Consider the following 13,594-nt stretch of genomic DNA (forward strand, 5'->3'; position numbering starts at 1 on the left):
GTGTATTTTTACGCTCTCTTCCAAAAGTACTGTGATGCTGTAGTTCGGTACTGATGGTGTGCGTTGTGTGTTTCTCTCTGTGCTTCAGCAAAGAAACGCTGCTTCTGGAGCCGGAGAAGATCGCCCCACGCATCGAGACCTTGGAACCAGAGAAGGTGGATGAAGGGGAGGAGGGGAAGAAGGACGAATCCAGCTGCTCCAGCGAGGAAGAGGACGACGAGGATTCCGAGTCGGAGACTGAAGCAGGTGTGTGTGTGTGTGTGTGTGTGTTTAGATCACATTTGACCCTTGTTTTGGTTAATTGCCGTCTGACTCACACACCCTCTCCCCATCTCGCTCCAATCCCTCCAGACAAGAGCAAGACCTCGGCGTCGGTGAGCAACAGCACGACGCCCCCCCCTGCCAGCGCCCCCGCGTCTCCTCCGACCAGCCCAACCAACCAGGTGACAACCCCCACTTCGCCGGTGAAGAAGGTGCGACCTGCCGGACAAGAGTTCGGCTCTAATAAGAAACCACGTGTCATTCAAATCAGCAGCCGATTTCGGTTTTTATGATTAAAAATAGAATAAAAAAACTAAACGGGAAACAAAGCGCTGCAGCAGAGCCGTGATGCGGCGGCGGCGCTAATCCACTTCCAGGAGTCTCTCGCCGCTGCTCTGGGAGTCACGTCAGAGCCTTCGTTCTGTACACAAATCAGGGAAATTCATCATCCATTTAGTTTTCCTCCCCCTTCAACACAAACCTAATTTCACAGTCGGCTGAGGTTGCCGGTGGAGGAGGGGGGGGGTTGCAGTTCACACTCCCGTCTGTCGCAGAGATAGTCGCCCCCCCCCTCATGTCACCGGGTCTCTGCGCTGCAGTGCAACGAGCTAACAAATGTCACTGGAGAGGGAGGGGGGTGGGGGGGGGGGCAAAAGCGACATTTACGGCTAATCGTCGGTGGCTTTCGATCGCGGGGACGATTCGTGACGGGACGGGGGAGTTTTCCACTGTTGAGTCCTCTGGCAGGAGGAGGCCAAGCATGAAACCCGCTGAGCGCTTCATACGTCCAAAGGAATACTTCATGCGACGAGGATAATCCGCTTTATTTTTGTAGCACGTTAAAGGCAGCTCAAAGTTGACATTCAGAACTAAAATCTAAACCCCTGCAGCTCATGGCGTTCCCTCTGTGCCATACGGGACAGCATCATCCTCACAAGCCTGAAGAGGCTTCTGTTCATTAATAGTCAGTGACCATCAGAGCCTTCGTTTCTTTCTGCTTCTATTCTCACTGTGATCTCCTCGCTCTGAAGTCACAACGTCTTCGCTCTAACAAGAGTTCTGCACAACCCTAACAACATCCAGGTGTTTGACACAAACGTTTGTCGGATCCGTCCCTTATTCCCCCTCCCTCCCCTCCCTCCCCCCTCCCTGGCAGTAAGCATTGTGTGGTGTGACTACAGCTTAAGAGTCCTTTGCCTTAAAGTGTTTCTTTTGCTGCTTTCTGTCTTATTCTGGCCTTTTTTTTCCCCCCTCTGTATCAACCTCCTCCTTACCCTTCTCTCTCTCTCTCTCCGCGTGTCCCCCCTCTCCCCCCCACCTCATCCCGGGCTCTGGTCCCGCGGGGCTTTAGTTTGATTGTATTACTCCCCTCGTGCTCGTGGCGGAGCCGGGCTGTCCTGCGGTGTGGCGTCGAGGCTTGCGCAAAACCGGCATTTCTCTAGCGCCAAAAAACCCCACGGTGAGGCAGCGGTTCGCTCATCCTACATGCCGCTGTGCACGGGCAAAGTACTCACCAACCTCCTAACCGCCCCGATGCCGGCTTTAACTCATCAACCCGCCGTGGTGTCGTGTGCACTTAAACAACAACAACAACAATGACGAAGAAGGGCCGTCCCGGTTGTGCTCTTGTGTGTCTGAGTTGCTTCTGTGTTTTTTCCTTACGTGGCCACGTATCAATCGGTTCTTAAGAATATATAAATGTAATTTAAAAGACGTGAAAACGATCAATTGATTTATTAACTGGCATGACCCCCCCCTCCCGCTCCACACACAACAACGTCCTCCTAATGGTCTCCACTGTGCAGCCCCCAGGTGATTAATCCAAACTGCTCGACCTGATCGCCCTTTGTGTGACTCACCGATGAGACATAACATGCTATACAGTGCTGTTCGATGGGCACACTAAACCTCTGCCCCCCCCCCCCCCCCCTCTCAGCCCACTGCTGGAAAGGCGTCGACTAAAGTGGAGGACGACAGGAAGGACGAGTCTCCGGCGTCGTGGCGGCTTGGCCTGAGGAAGACGGGAAGCTACGGGGCGCTGGCCGAGATCACCGCCACCAAGGAGGCTCAGCGGGAGAAGGACACGACCGGCGTGATGCGCTCGGCCTCGAGCCCTCGCCTCTCCTCCTCGCTGGACAACAAAGACAAGGAGAAGGTCAACTTGAATATCAACTCTTTTTTTTTTTAAGCCATAAAATATCCGCTCGCATCATTATGGCATGTGTGTGAAAATGGAAGATAAACTAGGTGCTGTTTGATAAATACAGTTTATAGAACCATAACAAAGGTCCTTTTTTCTCCTTGGGGTTCCAGGAAAAGGATAAAGGAAGTCGCCTTGCCTACGTGGCGCCCAACGTTCCCAGGAGGCTCGCCAGTACGTCGGACATCGACGAGAAGGAGAACAGGTGAATCCCGTCAGCCCAGCGGCTCGGTGCAAACACGCCCCCTGCTGCCCGTTGCAGGCAGTGTACCTCAAACGATCTCAGGAAAGGGTAGAATTTAAGTCTAACGGGGCTGAGGTTTTTATCGGTTTATCTTTTCAACACGTCGCTGCTGTGTGTGTGTGTGTGTGTGTGGGGGGGGGGGAAAAGCCTGAGGTGCTAATGTAGCTTGTGGTTCTCCAGGGACTCCACCGCGCTGAAACGCAGCGGCTCGTACACCCGGCGGCGCTGGGACGACGACCTGAAGAACAGCGAGGGAAGCGCCTCCACCAACCGAACCCCCAGCTACCAGCGCAGGTAAACCCCCCCCCCCTCCCCACCACACTTCTTGCTCGACGGTCGCCTGTCTGTCCCCTCGTGTATATTTTGCTTTTGATGCTGCTGAGAAGGCTTTTCTCTCCTCGCTGACACGCAGTCTATTGCATGACTGTACCTGTCTGGTTTGCTGTGCCACTGAGTTTGCTCATTACGTTTTTAACGGGCCTATAGACCCGTCAATCAAAATCGAATTCAGAGTCGCCTGTGGCACAAAACCCAGACCCGGACACGTGTTGCATGTCATGTGGGGAAAAAGCTTTAATTTGCTCTGAAAACGACATTCAGAACCTCTGTTGCTTCGACCCACATATGACATGGACGCACCAGTAGTTTGTCAAAGCTTAATAGTCTAAAAATGTGTGCGTCTGTTACGTTATATCTATGTCCGTGTGTGTGTGCACCTCCTCCGCTAACATGCCTCTCTCCACCCACCCGCCTGCCAACACGCCAGCACGTCCCACACGCTAGCACTAGGGCGGAGCGGCAGCACGCGGGACGTGCCGGCCAAGTCTTCGTCCACCTCCAGCTTGGACCCTAACGCCTGTAACACTAAACCCTGGCAGCCGCCCACCTCCCACTACCAGTCTTACAGCATTTACCGCAGGTACACCAGCCTCCTCTCGCCTGGGGCCCCGCCCTCTCTACACCCACCTGTCCTGACTGTGTGTGTGTGTGTGTGTCCCTGCTCTGCTGCAGTTTACGTGATGCATTCAAGGTCCAAATGAAAACCACTTAATCCAGACTAGGGATTTAGATGTTTCCCACTCAGTAAATGCAGAGACTCCAGAGCCGTTTCTTTGATTTTGGATGGAACATTTCAACAAAGCAAAACGTTGAAGCCTCTGAGCAATCGATGAAAGCGCGTTCGGAGACGGGGAGGTCTAAAATGTCCTTTTTAAATCAATTCTCATTGTTGGAACTAACTGAATGCGTATTCCTTCGTAGAACAACCCCCCCCCCAAAAAAAATGATCTGCTCACCAAGACACAGTAATATCACTGTATTAATGTTTAAAGTGTAATGGCGAGTTAAGACCAATGTAAGTAAATAAATTATATTAATATAAAGATTCATACATAAACTTCAAATTCATGAGAATAAGTAAATAATTATAAAAGCGCATCCTGACTAAATCATTTTGATCAACATGGCCGTTATCGCCTGCTGACCGTGTTTTTATTTTTTGCCGTGACATGTTGTCCTCCAGCGGCTCTTTTGGTAGAAGACACGAGGACCTGAGTTCCTCGACCACCTCCTCCTCCACAAACCCCACCACCACCTCCACCACCACCTCCTCATCCGTTACCTCGCCCACAGGCCACCGCAGCCTGCTCTCCGGCCTGGGCTCCTCCACCCGCACTGGCTCCACCAGTCTCACCAGCAGGTACGCCAGCAGCACGTCTTCTGAGGCCTCGCTTGTGGATATTCGTAGAGGGTTTATTCCACTTTTCCCCAACAAGCTGAAACAGATATTTTGTCCTTATATGGAGCTTAAGCACCCGCGACCCAGAAATCCATAAGATAAACCTTTTTGTATTTTACGTCGGCCTGCTGTCACGCGGGTGACACGGGTCGTCTCGTAACAGCAGGATGGATCTGTCGGGCGCAGCCGGCCTCGTTCTAAAGACTCGTGTGTAAAACAGGTACTGGTCAGAGGAGAGCGCAGACAGGGAGAAGGAGAAGGAATCTGCTGCCGTCATCCCCACTATGAACACTGGCTCCACTACGACCAGCACGTCCACCACGAGCACCAGCGCCGTCTCCACCACCACCACCACCTCCACCGGCGTGGTCACTGGCTCCGAGAGACGCAGGTACCACCGGAGCACCGGCGCCCCGGAAAACATGCAGCCAAACATTAAGAAGAGTGATGGAATAACACAAATACTCAGTCAGTGCGCCACAGCGACGGGAAAATAAGCCCAAAAGACTTTGCTGTTGAAATAGTTTAAATGCTGTTGAAAGCTATTCATTATAGTACATTCACAACATATAAAAAATATTTACCTGGCCTCAACATCTACGGACACTTTTTAGAAAGCTTCAGGCATCCGGATGCACTTCTGCACATGAGAGGGAGAGTGTCACAGAAAGTGTTTGTGGGGGTTTGGGGGGGGGGAGAGTGAGGTGGGAGTTCAAGTGCACGTCTTCCTGTCGCCGTGCTGACGGGAGCCACCTGTCGTGGTGGGAGTTCTGCGCGGCCGTTTCAGAGCAACTTCTCCTTTTAAGGAATCTATGCAGAAGCTGCACTTTTTCCTCAACCCCCCTCTCCCCCCCCCCTCCCCCGATGCTGCAGTCAAAGGCCTAAATGCAGACCGTTTGTGTCCTTCCACCAATGGTCATGCATAAGAGAAAGGACCTAGAACACAAAAATTGTTCCACCGTACACAACAACTACAATGACCAGATGTATTTTATGAATTGTGTGTGTGATAGGTCATACCTGACGCCAGTGCGAGACGAGGAGTCCGAGTCCCAGAGGAAAGCTCGCTCCAGACAGGCTCGACAGTCGAGGAGGTCCACCCAGGTGAGTTAACACACTGTCGCCTCCCACGCGTTTTGTTATGGATTCTCTGACTAGAAGAAGGATTGAAAAGGGAGGTGGTTACTCTTGATCACTCTTCCTACAGGGTGTGACTCTGACTGACCTGCAAGAGGCGGAGAAAACCATCGACCGGAGTCGCGTCCCAAAGTCCCGGGAGGAGGAGAAGCAGGACAAGGAGAAGCAGGAGGAGAAGAAGGAGCTGGAGGTCAAGGAGGATGATTACCGGTCGAAGTACCGCAGCTTTGAGGAGGTGCGTTTCTGCCCCGAGCTTTAGTGACAACTTTACCCACCGGTGCATCAACACCTTGAATATGTCAACCGCCTCCTCCCTTCTGTCTCCCTTCCTCCCAGCGCTACCGGCCTTCGTCTTCCTCCTCTACCTCGGCCATCTCCACGGTCGGCACGGCCTCCACTCCGTACACGAGCAGCGCTCTGTCCTCCAGCTCCCTCAGCCGGCCCAACAGCCTGACGGGGATCACCTCGTCCTACAGCCGCTCCTCCAGAGACACAGAGAAAGGTCGGTTCAGCATATTCCATTTCAAGTGGTCCGAGAGAAAACTACAACTGTATCTGCGCCTTCTCTCGGCTGCGTGGGATTTGGACCGATCAGTGGTCAGTCCAGAGAGAAGGCGCTCCTATTGGCTGCTGTGCGTGCGCCCTCCTTCACGTGGCGAAAGCCTGATGTAACAGTGGGACATCCTGCAGGGGAAAGCTGCCGTTCCAACATCGGAAACGACTTTCTACACTCAAAGCAACCCAAAAATAAAGAGGGGGCGACCTCGTTAATGGAGACTCTGACCGTAAACGCCAGCAAGTCACTCCTCTCTTAACAAATACATCCACCAACCATCTCTGGGAAAATAGGAAACGGTTTTAGCCTTTAAAGGAAGGAAACACTGATCTTTGCTCCTCCGAACTCAAGCCAAGTCCAGTTATTGTCCTCGTCTCTTTGATGTGGAATCATTTCCTCGCTCTACCTGAACTTTTCCACCTCGCCCGTTTGAACAATGTTGACGTCAAAATAGTCCGCATCAAACTGCTCTCGTGAAATACGGACCAGACGTTTGCGCAGAAGCACAGAGCACATTTATACACCGACTATGTCAAAGGCTCGAAACTCGTCATGTAGCACTTGCTGGTAACTGCTGGTGACTAAAGTCAGGCTTTCTAATTGGATGTTTGACGTCATGGCGACCGCATCCGCCTGGTTTAACCCGCCGTCGCTCTCTCCTCTCGGACAGAAATGGACAGAAAGGAGGAGGAGAAGGAAGGCGAGGACAAGTCTCAGCCCCGCTCCATACGGGATCGCCGGCGGCCCCGCGAGAAGAGGCGCTCCACTGGCGTCTCCTTCTGGACCCAAGAGGTGAGCGATGGGAACATTTAAAGTGCCCTTGATCGGGTGCAGCGGTTCATAACTCGTCTGTTCCTCCTTGATCATTTGGATGATAACCTTTTTTCTTTTCTCTTTTTTTTTTAAAATTCCAGGGTGATGAAAATGACCCTGACCAGCTGTCCGACTCTGAGGACGGCAGCACCAAAGGAGAGCCGCAGGTAACGACGCACACGCTAAGTAAATCAAACTGACTTTTAAGCCTTCCAGCCAAAAGTCCTATTGCTCTTCTTCTGTGGCCCCGACCTCCGTTTGATTCCCGCCCTTCGTTATTTATTCTCATTCGTGCCCCTTCCTCCTTTGATATTCACTTGTCTCTCCCCGGTCAGATGTAATCTCCTCCCTCTCCCACTAACCTTTCCGTCTCACCGTCCGCAGCCTTTGTATCGTTTCCCTTCTCAGTTTCCATCTTCTGGTAAATTGTCTGGTTGCTGTGGTAACCTTGGAAACCAAACGTGGCCTCGGGGAAAGATCAGTGGGGTTTTAAAACTCGGGCATACAAAGAGAAAGAAGTGCAGGTCACTGGGGTCAAATCACACACACGTCAATGTCAACCACTCCACAGCTGTCTGTGATGTCACTGACATAAAAGCAATTTCTATTTAAACTTCATTAACATCGGCTATTTTTTTTTTTGCTTTCTTACAGAGTGACAGGTTGTCCAGGTATGTCTGAAACCCCCCCCCCCCCCCCCCCCCCCCCTCCTCCACGTTATCATCCTCTTCTATTATTATACTACGCTCTCTTGAGTCTCCGCCTGTTCTTTCTCTGCAGTACAACATCCTTAGATCGCAACGACATCCTCTCCAGCCGCGGCTACGGGGAGAGTCGGAGGACTTACTCCAGCCGACTGGACCGAGACGACGCCACTGACTACAAGAAGGTGTGTGTGTGTTTTAGGTTTGAACCCTTCTCTCATCGACGCGCGTAGTTTGCTCGTTGCACGCGCTCACTTTGTCCGCCTCGTCTTCCAGCTCTACGAGCAGATCTTGGCTGAGAACGAGAAGTTGAAGGCCCAGTTACGCGACACGGACCTGGAGCTGGGGGACTTGAAGCTGCAGCTGGAGAAGGCCACGCAGGTAAACCCGGGGCGCGCTCCGCTTCAGCCGAGCACCTCGCCGTCAGCATCCCTCGTAACCTTTCTTCTCCCTTTGTCATCCTCCGCTGCAGAGGCAGGAGCGCTATGCCGACCGGTCACAGCTTGAGATGGAGAAAAGGGTAACGACTGTGTTTAATAAGCCGCTTAACGAATGTCCATAACCGCAAATATGTGTAACTCCTGTTTTTAAGTTTATTAAGTTGATGGAACACGCTGGTAACACTACCGATGGGTTTATGTCTGAAGGTAACAAGCAGGCCCCAATATCATCTGGGTAGTGGTATGATCTGAACCCGACTCTTTGTATCAGTCTCCTCTCTGCTGCTGGCTGCCGTGTCACACATGTAGTCGGGGGGGGGGGGGAGGGGGGGTCGAAGGGACTTTCTCTCTCCTCGCCACCCAGAACACCGCCAACTTCTCTCTCACCTGTTGTAGAACCTCAGAGGCAGCGTGTGGTCACCTCTTCTCCAGATTGCTTTCTTTGTTGTTTTTATGTGTGGAGGTCGTGTGCAGGAAGTACGACAGTAGGCTGTTGATGTGCTTTTGGAGGAGTCCATGCATGGGTGCGTGTTCATGTTTCTCACTCATTCAGTAACGCTGACGTCTTCAGCTGCAGGGCCTGCGGCCACGAATCCATACGTCCAAATCCATTCATTCATTCTTTTAAAGCCACTGCAAAGAACTCCATTATGAATCCATTATAAATGCCCATGGCATGTAGAGGCAGCACAAAGTCCCCTACCTACCTCAAAAACCTCCCTGTGTTTTGTATATCTCACCATATAAATCTATATCCACTGAGTATGTAAGTCTATTACTGAGTGTTGCTTGCAGACGCCTCACCAGACGTGTGTGTGTGTGTGTGCGAGCGCACTACCGCTGCAGCCCCACCTCTCATGCAGTGTGTGTGTGTGTGCACGGTGCTTTCGGCTAATTGTCCTGTGTGAAATGTGCTGATTGCTGAGTGAACCCGCTGTCCTCCCTTGCAGGAAAGAAGAGCTCTAGAAAGGAAGATATCTGAGATGGAGGAGGAACTTAAGGTACCACACACACATTGTTGAATGCATCTATATCTATATGTGCAGTAGGTTTAGATGTCTCCGTTAGTGGGGTCTAAATCACAGCCAGTGTGTAGGCGGGAACATCTGTGTCCCTCTTTAAATACACCTGAAGCACTCGTTCTCTATTCTGTATTCTTATAGCGAGTACTGAGTTATCCCAAATGCCACGATGCTTCAGATGAAAGATTTATTACAACTGCGGCCTCATTTTATGTGAGAAACCCAGAACAATGAGACGTGGCAAAAAAAGCCTCTTCAGCTTGTATCCACACGTTCGAGTCTTTAGGAAGAGCACAAAGTTCTTGTGCAGATTTAGCGTCTTATTGTTGCACCACATTGATGCGTTTTCTTCAGGTCGGAAAACTCCGTTACTCTGGCTGTCAGAAAACTATCCATTTTAAGTTGTAAACATTTCATGTACAGACCTTAAAATAATAAACGTGATCCAGCCGCTGCTGCCTCGCGTTGGACTCCTCGTTCAGCCGCTGACCTCTGACCTCTGATTCTGTTTCGGTGCAGATCTCCGGTCAGCCGTTGTGATCCATGTTGACGTAACATTTGCTCCTTTTTTGTTGTGTTTTTTTTATGTGGGGGGGGGGGGCAGATGTGTTGTTGCCGTGGTAACGGAGGGTTTTATTTTGCGGCAGCTGGCTGATGGCGTCAGCGCCGCCGCTCTCTGCGAGCATCGGGCTGAGCCGGAGAGCTCTCAATCGCTTCGTCGCTTTCTGTAAATCTGTCCCCATTTTTCTAACAATCTTCCTCTTCTGCTCCCCCCCTTCTCCTCCTCCTCCTCGGCCCCCCTTCTTTTATTAATTTCTATTGTCCTGTCGTTCATTTAACCTTTTCTCTCCTAATTTGTTCACTCTTCTGCCTATTTTTTTTCTTCTGGTTTCCTTTTTTCTCTCACTTTGTTTTCCCATGTTGTTGTTGTTATTGTTGGTGTTGTCCCCCCCCCCCCCCCTCCCCTCCCCTCTTGCAGAACCTCCCCCAGGTAAAGCAGGTTCAGGCCCTGCGGCAGGTTAAGGAGCGGCTGCAGGCTGAGAACCGGGCCCTGTCCCGAGTGTTGGCGAAGCTCTCGCAGTCCGCCTGCAGCCAGCTGCCCACCGTCGACCTCTAAGCCACGCCCGTCTGTCCGCCACCATCTCCTCCCCACCCCCCAACACCCCCCACCCCCCTCCACCCCCCCCCTCTCAAACCCCTTCCTTCTCATGCTCCATTCGTGCTGTGCCCGCGCCCATAGACAGGCAGGTGCCCGGCCGATCAACCGCCTCCCCAGAGCTTTTGGTTTTCAGATTGGGGAGCGTGTTTTTCATTTTGTTATTAAAGTTCCTACAACAGGACACTCTCCCTTTTGTACAGAACACACGTAGCAGCTGATTTCCACACACTTCAGTTTGTTAAAAAAAACAAAAAAAACCTCCTAAACAACCCGGACGACACAATGAGACAGACGAGACCGCTCAGGTAAGTGGGATTGAAGCCGTAGAGTCCGAGCGGCGAGGGAAAGTGTCCTCCTGTAGGTCCTCGGTGTGTTGCTTCCATCAGGCGGAGCTCGCTGGCTCCGTTTGGCTCCTTTTGCATGAAGCGGCTTCAGACTGAACCCTTTTTTTCTTTTTCTCTCTCCTTGCTCCCCAAAATGTGTTGATTTTGAAAGCCGGTGTAGAAGTCCGCTGCATGGGCCGAGTGCAGTGTGTGTGCGATCGCCGCGCGTAAAGGACGTGGATATTTAAGCTCGCGGTTGATCGTCATCTGTATTAAATAAATGTTTTTCTCTTGTTGCGTGTCAGTGTTGATCATGATTTACCACTTTAAAGTAATAATCCGCTGCCCCAATGCGTTTTTTTAATATTCTGTGTTGTACAACAGCTTCAATTCAAGTGCACCAAACCAGGTGTGTGCGTGTCTGTGAACATGTCGTGAAGTATCTCACGAGCCGGAGCGTTACCTTGGATACGGTGGCACCCGGCGGGTGTCACGTTGGGGAAAAGAGGCCTTCTGCTCTCACTTTATTTCCATAATACTAGTAATCTCATCTTAATGGATGTTCCTCTAATAAAGTTTTGACGACCTCAATTCATCATAACTTGCTTATATTGTGATGTCAACAGGTGGGTTGTATGCAAATTACATTTTACGACGTAAGATATCGTTTATTGACCAAATAATCTGTGAGCCACAACATCACATATATTTGCATTGAGGCCTGATATCAGGGTTTGTAGCTTGTCGCCCCTTAAAACTGTCATCTAAAGTCCTTCTGGTACCGTAGCTCCTTTTTATATGTGATTGTGAATATAAGGAACCGACCCACTAAAGTCCGACTCAGAAGAAGTTGCTCCTGACCCCCCGCTGGGCTCGTGTAAGCCCCCCGCCATCCAAACGGGGCCCCTTTCCTCCTCTCTGAGCAGACGTTCAGACCCGGCATGGCTTTCTCCAGATGTTTGGCCTGTGGTGTGCCCGCTTTTACCCCTCCCTCATTTTCACTTGGAAACAAGGAAGTGATTTTATTTATTTATCTTGTATTTAAAGGAGAAAACAAAACACGAGAGCTGTGTGAGGCTGCAATTAACTAGTTGTAAAACTGGCCTGACTGGTTTAACGAGTCCATTTATCAGTCGAGACTTGTCTAAGCCTCTCTCTCTCTCTCTCTTGTTCTCTCTCTATCACTCTCTCTCGTTCTCTCTCGTTTCCTTTTTATTCCCTTTCAGATGCTCCCAGACTTGAAAGCAGACAACCAGAGACTAAAGGACGAGAACGGAGCTCTGATCCGAGTCATTAGCAAGCTCTCAAAGTAGAACCAGACCCGCCGGCCCGTCTTCTGCACCCCCCCCCCCTCCCCCCTTCCCCCCCCATGGCAGTGACTAAGAATTGCACATTTAGATATTATTTGCAACAGACATCAGAGACGAGACTTCTTTTTTTTTTTAATCTCCTTTCAGCTCTTAATCTCCCTTTCTGCTGCTCCACCACTGCAGCCCCCCCCCCCCCACTGAGTTTACAGCGTTGATGGGCGAGGGGGGGGGTCGTGTGATCAGCATGTAGACGCGTTGTGGGCGGGGAAGCCTGAAAACTATTTAACCAATAAGCCTTAGTTGTACATAAAGAGAAAAGAAAAAAAAACACACGCAGCGATATCTGTTTATTTATTTCTTTTGCCCCCCCCCCCCCCCGCCCCCCCTCCGTGTTAGTGTTGTGTGCTCTGCATTTGCCCCCCCTCTTTACCCCCCCCACACACACTTCTCCCCTATATTGAATCCTCGTATCTCCATCTGATGCCCCCCCCCACACACACACTCACTTTCTTTCGTTACCTCCGTGTCTTCCTCCAAGAGGGAACATTTTTTTAATCTGGCTTTAGCGAGACGAGGCGGACCTGGTGGAATTTAAGCTTTCACTGTATGTGCAATATGCATTTCTTTTTATGCTTTAATGACGAGTCATCACTTGTAGGATTTTCACTCTTCCACCGCTTTCATCGCTCACCCTCCTCCCCCCTCCCCCCCCCCCCCCCCCCCCCCCGTTTTTTTTTTTTAAGTTTGTAGTGTAGTCAGTTTATACTCTGTATTTCTCACTTTGTTTTAGCAGGTACTGAGTGATGCTGTATATACCTGTATGTATTTGTTTGAGACCAGCACATGGCATGCGTTTATGGTTCCTGTCTGTTACTATTAAAAGTATACAAATTCCAGAGGACAACAAGGTGTGTTTTTAATTATTTTTCTTTTATAGTCTAAAGACTTTGGACACATTTGGAGCCTCTCTCTCCCACACGGGACGGCTGGCAGGTGTTTGGTGCCTCTTCTTTCTTTCTTTTCCAGTTTAAAATAAGTGTTCACATACTTATGAGATGAATAAAATAACTGCTTCACTACATTTCACTTTCGTTGTATTCAGTAACTTGGAAGAGTGCTGGTTATTGTTTCTTTTTGTTTGTTTTTAAGCTGTAATACAGCTACGGTGTGGTCACTAGGGAAGAAAAAGAGAGAAAAGAATATGTTGGGTATCGCTAACCAGTCCTTTTTACAAATGTCTACATGCACTGTCGATGCCATGTGAGGAGTCAGGGCCACGCGAACCGCCACCGTCAAATATTCATGCATCTGAAAACCTATTATGCATTTCAGTGGCCTTTTTTAAGGATGTTTTATTAAAAGTCTAAAAGAGAAAGTCTCCGTAGATGGACTGATGGACATCTGCTCTGCTTTAGACTTTAGGTTTTTGTTTTATTTTTATTTCTTCCCCTGTCATCTTGTAAAATAGGTGTGTGGCTTAATACATGCAAGCTGTGCTGTGACTACCAACCACTGAAGAGTTCATTAAAAATAAACTTGTACATTGTAAAGTTCCCCCGCCTGATTATTTAAAGGTTTTTACAAATACGTCTCAACGGTAAGTTCACTCTTGTATTTTGAGGGATTTATCTCCCGGATTAAATCTTTTTTTTTTTTTTTTTTTGTCCTATTTTTGAAGCTACCGTTG

The 13,594-nt window shown here is 50.1% G+C and overlaps 1 protein-coding gene across 16 annotated transcripts in view; it reads left to right on the forward strand.

The window, feature by feature from the left end:
- ppp1r12a (protein phosphatase 1, regulatory subunit 12A) overlaps positions 1–13,457 on the forward strand; it is a 37,216-nt gene extending 23,759 nt beyond the window's left edge. Inside the window, exons 8-28 of one of the 16 annotated variants that reach the window (XM_078100472.1) lie at positions 89–246; positions 352–473; positions 1,613–1,720; positions 2,198–2,416; positions 2,575–2,666; positions 2,886–2,999; positions 3,472–3,624; positions 4,228–4,404; positions 4,664–4,834; positions 5,457–5,547; positions 5,651–5,815; positions 5,917–6,082; positions 6,807–6,928; positions 7,051–7,116; positions 7,604–7,620; positions 7,730–7,838; positions 7,930–8,034; positions 8,126–8,173; positions 8,301–8,334; positions 9,044–9,094; positions 11,824–13,457. In XM_078100472.1, the coding sequence (XP_077956598.1) occupies positions 89–246; positions 352–473; positions 1,613–1,720; positions 2,198–2,416; positions 2,575–2,666; positions 2,886–2,999; positions 3,472–3,624; positions 4,228–4,404; positions 4,664–4,834; positions 5,457–5,547; positions 5,651–5,815; positions 5,917–6,082; positions 6,807–6,928; positions 7,051–7,116; positions 7,604–7,620; positions 7,730–7,838; positions 7,930–8,034; positions 8,126–8,173; positions 8,301–8,334; positions 9,044–9,075 (2,269 nt within the window). In that variant the 3' untranslated portion in view covers positions 9,076–9,094; positions 11,824–13,457. Of the gene's footprint in view, positions 1–88; positions 247–351; positions 474–1,612; positions 1,721–2,197; positions 2,417–2,574; positions 2,667–2,885; positions 3,000–3,471; positions 3,625–4,227; positions 4,405–4,663; positions 4,835–5,456; positions 5,548–5,650; positions 5,816–5,916; positions 6,083–6,806; positions 6,929–7,050; positions 7,117–7,603; positions 7,621–7,729; positions 7,839–7,929; positions 8,035–8,125; positions 8,174–8,300; positions 8,335–9,043; positions 9,095–10,094; positions 10,269–11,823 lie in introns of those variants that run through there. The other 15 variants (XM_078100473.1, XM_078100470.1, XM_078100468.1 and 12 more) reach the window with 15 other exon arrangements.
- The last annotated feature ends 137 nt before the right edge of the window (positions 13,458–13,594 follow it).

This window comes from Gasterosteus aculeatus, chromosome 4 (assembly GCF_964276395.1).
Source record: "Gasterosteus aculeatus chromosome 4, fGasAcu3.hap1.1, whole genome shotgun sequence".
Taxonomy (NCBI): Eukaryota; Metazoa; Chordata; class Actinopteri; order Perciformes; family Gasterosteidae; genus Gasterosteus; species Gasterosteus aculeatus.